Raw genomic sequence first — 3,537 nt, 5'->3', positions numbered from 1 at the left:
AGCTCCTCTGGGCACCCTGTGCCAGCGCCTCAGCAGGGCAGGATCAGAGCAGCTCTTCATGTCTTGGTTGAGTCTCTGCAGGTTTCCTTCCCATTCCATCCCCAGCTTTTCTTGCTCCTGTTTTGCTAAAGCCTTCAACCAGTCACTGCCGGGGCATGACCCTACCCCAGTGGAGCTACGGTGGGATTTCCGTTGGAATCAGGGCCATGAGATGCCACGTGGCACCTGCGGGTCACCCCCAACTGCTCTCATGGGTCTACACTTGCTTTTCATGCCACCTTCATCAGTTACATGCAGTGAAGTCAAGGATGTTACATTTGAAGGCCACAAGAGTTTTGAAGGACCAGAGCAGTCCCATGGGGTGGGTGTAGGTGGGTAAAGGCTTTTATTTCATCTCTTGCATAGAATTAAGCTAATTCCAAGGACTAAGGAACATCAGGTTCCAGAGTGCAGGTGCCAACATGGAGTTGGCATCAACCAGTTGTTGGCCTCCAGCTCCATATAAAATGGGAAGAGCTGGAATGTGGCCACAGAGCCAAAGCCTAAAGAGAAGGGGCAAAGTGCATCTGCCAGGGATGTCCCAGAGGACATTTCCATGGTAGGAGCCCTTCTTGTACACTCAAGACTTGGTTTCTTGTGCCACTGAGGAGCTTCAGTGTGAGCTGCCACCACTGAAGGGACAGGACAGGGCCACCAAGGTGGGCAGTGCTGCCACAGCAGAAGGCACAGGGTTTGGCAAAAGCATTGAGGTGGGCAGCACCATCATGGCAGAAGATGCAGGACCACCAAGATGGGCAGGGAAGGACCATCCCTTCCAGAAGGACCTCCCAGCTCCACCTGCCCCATCCCTCTGTTCCCAGCTTTGGGATCTCTGGGTACTCTTCCAGTTTGTGCAGGGTCTTCAGCTGAGCACCACGGTGCTGTTAGGGCCATTGATTCCCAATGTCGTCACTTGGTCTTCAAAAGAGCGTGAAGAAGAGCTGGTCCCAAGCAGGGGATGAGCAGGGCCCTCCTCACTGGCTGGCCTGCTGCAGCGTGGTGAGGAGCTGGTGGAGCTTCTCTGTCACTGCCACCTACACGGGAGCAAGAGTGGACAATGAACCCCTTGGGGACCTGCAGCCCCATGTCCATGCTCTGGTGGAGCCACACTCAAGCCACCAGTGCTGGGCAGGGTCCCTGGGTGTGGACTGATAGTGCCACAGTGGATGTACCGGGTAGGGCTGTGGGTGGTGGAGCCGGCGGTGAGCGGGGTTGAGGAGGCTGAGGGACACCTGCGCGTGGGTCCTCACCTCGGGCAGGCTGGGCAGAGGCTCACACACCTGCAGGGATGGAGATGCAGGACCATGACCACGGGGGGAGAATGTCACCAAGCCCCAACCAGCCAGCTCCAGGCTGGACTCTGATGGCACCATGTCCATGGTGGCACCTTGGATGGAGCAGGGACTATCTCAGACACAAGGTAACACAGGGATTTAACAGTTTGATCCATGGTGGCCAAGACACCACCACCCTGGCTTGGTCCTTCACCCAACATGAAGGACCAGTAGAGCCACCCCTGACCTGGCCATCTCTGAAGTAGATGCGATGAAGGGGCTCCACGGTGGTGGGCAACACCTTGCTGGGCTCACCAAGCTGCCCCAGGACATGGACCACCAGCTCCTGCCCTGCACTGGGTGAGGGCTCCTCCTCCAGTGCCATGAGGTCCATGAAGGGGTGACCTGCAGGGAGACCATGTTAGAGACCAGGGGCTGCACAGGACATCGGGGACAGGGTTACGGAGCAGAAGGGGGGACACAGGTCAATGTGGCAGGACAGTGACAAGGGTCTCCCAGCTCACCAGCAGCATCATAGAGCCGATAGATCGTCTTAGTCCCTGGGATTGTCATCTTCTCCTCATCTTCTGTGAGCTTCAGGCATGGGGAGCCATTGACCTCCACCAGCTGCAGGAGAAGGAGGTTAAGGGATGGACACCTTATTTTGTCACATGCACCAGCTCATGCTGGTGCTGAAGACCTGCAGAGCTCTGTGTCCTCTATGAGTGTCCCCACAAGCTGGGGAGGCCACTGGGGCAACCAGCTGTAGGAATGATGAGAACCCCTCAAACCACCCTAACGTTGGACATCTGCTGCCTGCAAGCTTCTCACTGCAGTGCTCTCATGAATGTTATGTCCATGAAGGGGAGACTTCAGAGCAGCTCCAGTGCCTGAAGGGGTTTCAGGAAACCTGGAGAGGGGCTTTGGACAAGGGATGGAGGGACAGGCCAAGGGGAATGGCTTGAACCTGCCCCAAGGGAGACTGAGATGAGATATTGGGCCGAGCTCTTGGGCAGAAGCTCTTCCCTGTGAGGGTGCTGAGGCGCTGGCACAGGGTGCCCAGAGAAGCTGTGGCTGCCCCATCCCTGGCAGTGTTCAAGGCCAGGTTGGACACAGGGGCTTGGAGCAACCTCCTCCAGTGGAAGGTGTCCCTGCCCGGGGCAGGGGTTGGAGCTGGAGGAGCTTTAAGGTCCTTTCCAACACAAACTACTCTATGACTTGACACCAGCAACATCCCTTAGGGCTGGATCCCCCTTTGCTCATCCCCAGCCTTTTAAAGCCCAGGAGATACCAGGAGCTCCCCAAGTCAAGCAGGACCAAGAGCTGCTGCCACAAGTACCTTGTAGACACAGCCCAGGGATGGCTGCAGGGGACACGTCACCAGGTTGGTCCCAATGCCGATCATGTCAATCTCACTCCCCTGGTGCAAAGAGGAGACAGAAACCATCAACAGCCCATCACAATCAGAGCCCTGGGGCAGGTCAGAGATGCTCTGCTCAGAGGTGTCTGTCCATCCATCCCACCCAAAAGCCTTATTTGTCCTACTCTGGAGACTCTTCTCTGTTCTCACCCAGGGAAAAAGTCCCCTGTGACTCTTAGTTCCACCCCAAACCTCAGCAAAGGCCAAGGTGCCATCTCAGCCCCTGTCAGGAACCATCTCACCTCCCTAGTGAACTCCTCCAGGCTCTGCTCACTGATGTCGTTGCTGACAGCGATGGGGATGGTCTCAAACCAGGGCACCTGGAAGCTGTTGAGAAGCAAGGGATGGGGTGAAGGGTTTGGGAGGACCCGTAACTCCCATCACCCCCCGGAGCTGGGGGTGAAGCCAGGGCCACTGGCAGCCAGCCCAGGGCTGGTGTAGGACTCACTGAGCACCACAGGCTCGCAGCACCCGGCGGATCTCCTTGGACTGCTGGGCCAGGTCCCCGCTGTCCAGGCGCACGCCGATGGCGCGATACCCCAACTGCTGCAGCGCCAGTGCCACCGCACAGAAGTTTGGCAACCCGCTCCTGGGATGGAGGAGAAGAGGGTTGATGTCCTTTGGTTGGTGGGACAGGGATCTAGGGTGGATCCGGCAGCAGGTCCATCAGGCAATGGTGAAACCACAGGTGGAAAATCCAACAGCTCCATGTATTTCATATGTTGACGTGGAGCTGATGGAGCAAGGCCAGAGGAGGCCACGAGGATGAGCAGGGGCTGGAGCAGCTCCCGTATGGAGACAGGC

General features: G+C 57.4%; 1 protein-coding gene across 1 annotated transcript in view; it reads right to left on the bottom strand.

The window, feature by feature from the left end:
* Window positions 1-1,013: 1,013 nt before the first annotated feature.
* Window positions 1,014-3,537, bottom strand: part of NAPRT (nicotinate phosphoribosyltransferase) — a gene marked incomplete at its 5' end in the record, with an annotated part of 4,258 nt that continues 1,734 nt past the window's right edge. The window contains 7 exons of the mRNA XM_010009562.1: window positions 1,014-1,073; window positions 1,212-1,319; window positions 1,561-1,718; window positions 1,838-1,940; window positions 2,653-2,733; window positions 2,976-3,060; window positions 3,182-3,322. Coding sequence (XP_010007864.1) covers window positions 1,014-1,073; window positions 1,212-1,319; window positions 1,561-1,718; window positions 1,838-1,940; window positions 2,653-2,733; window positions 2,976-3,060; window positions 3,182-3,322 — 736 coding nt within the window. The remainder of the gene's footprint in view (window positions 1,074-1,211; window positions 1,320-1,560; window positions 1,719-1,837; window positions 1,941-2,652; window positions 2,734-2,975; window positions 3,061-3,181; window positions 3,323-3,537) is intronic.

This window comes from Nestor notabilis, unplaced genomic scaffold (assembly GCF_000696875.1).
Source record: "Nestor notabilis isolate BGI_N333 unplaced genomic scaffold, ASM69687v1 scaffold12652, whole genome shotgun sequence".
Classification (NCBI taxonomy): domain Eukaryota; kingdom Metazoa; phylum Chordata; class Aves; order Psittaciformes; family Psittacidae; genus Nestor; species Nestor notabilis.
Note: the sequence above shows the minus strand (reverse complement) of the source record. Positions and strands in the feature narration are given on the sequence as shown.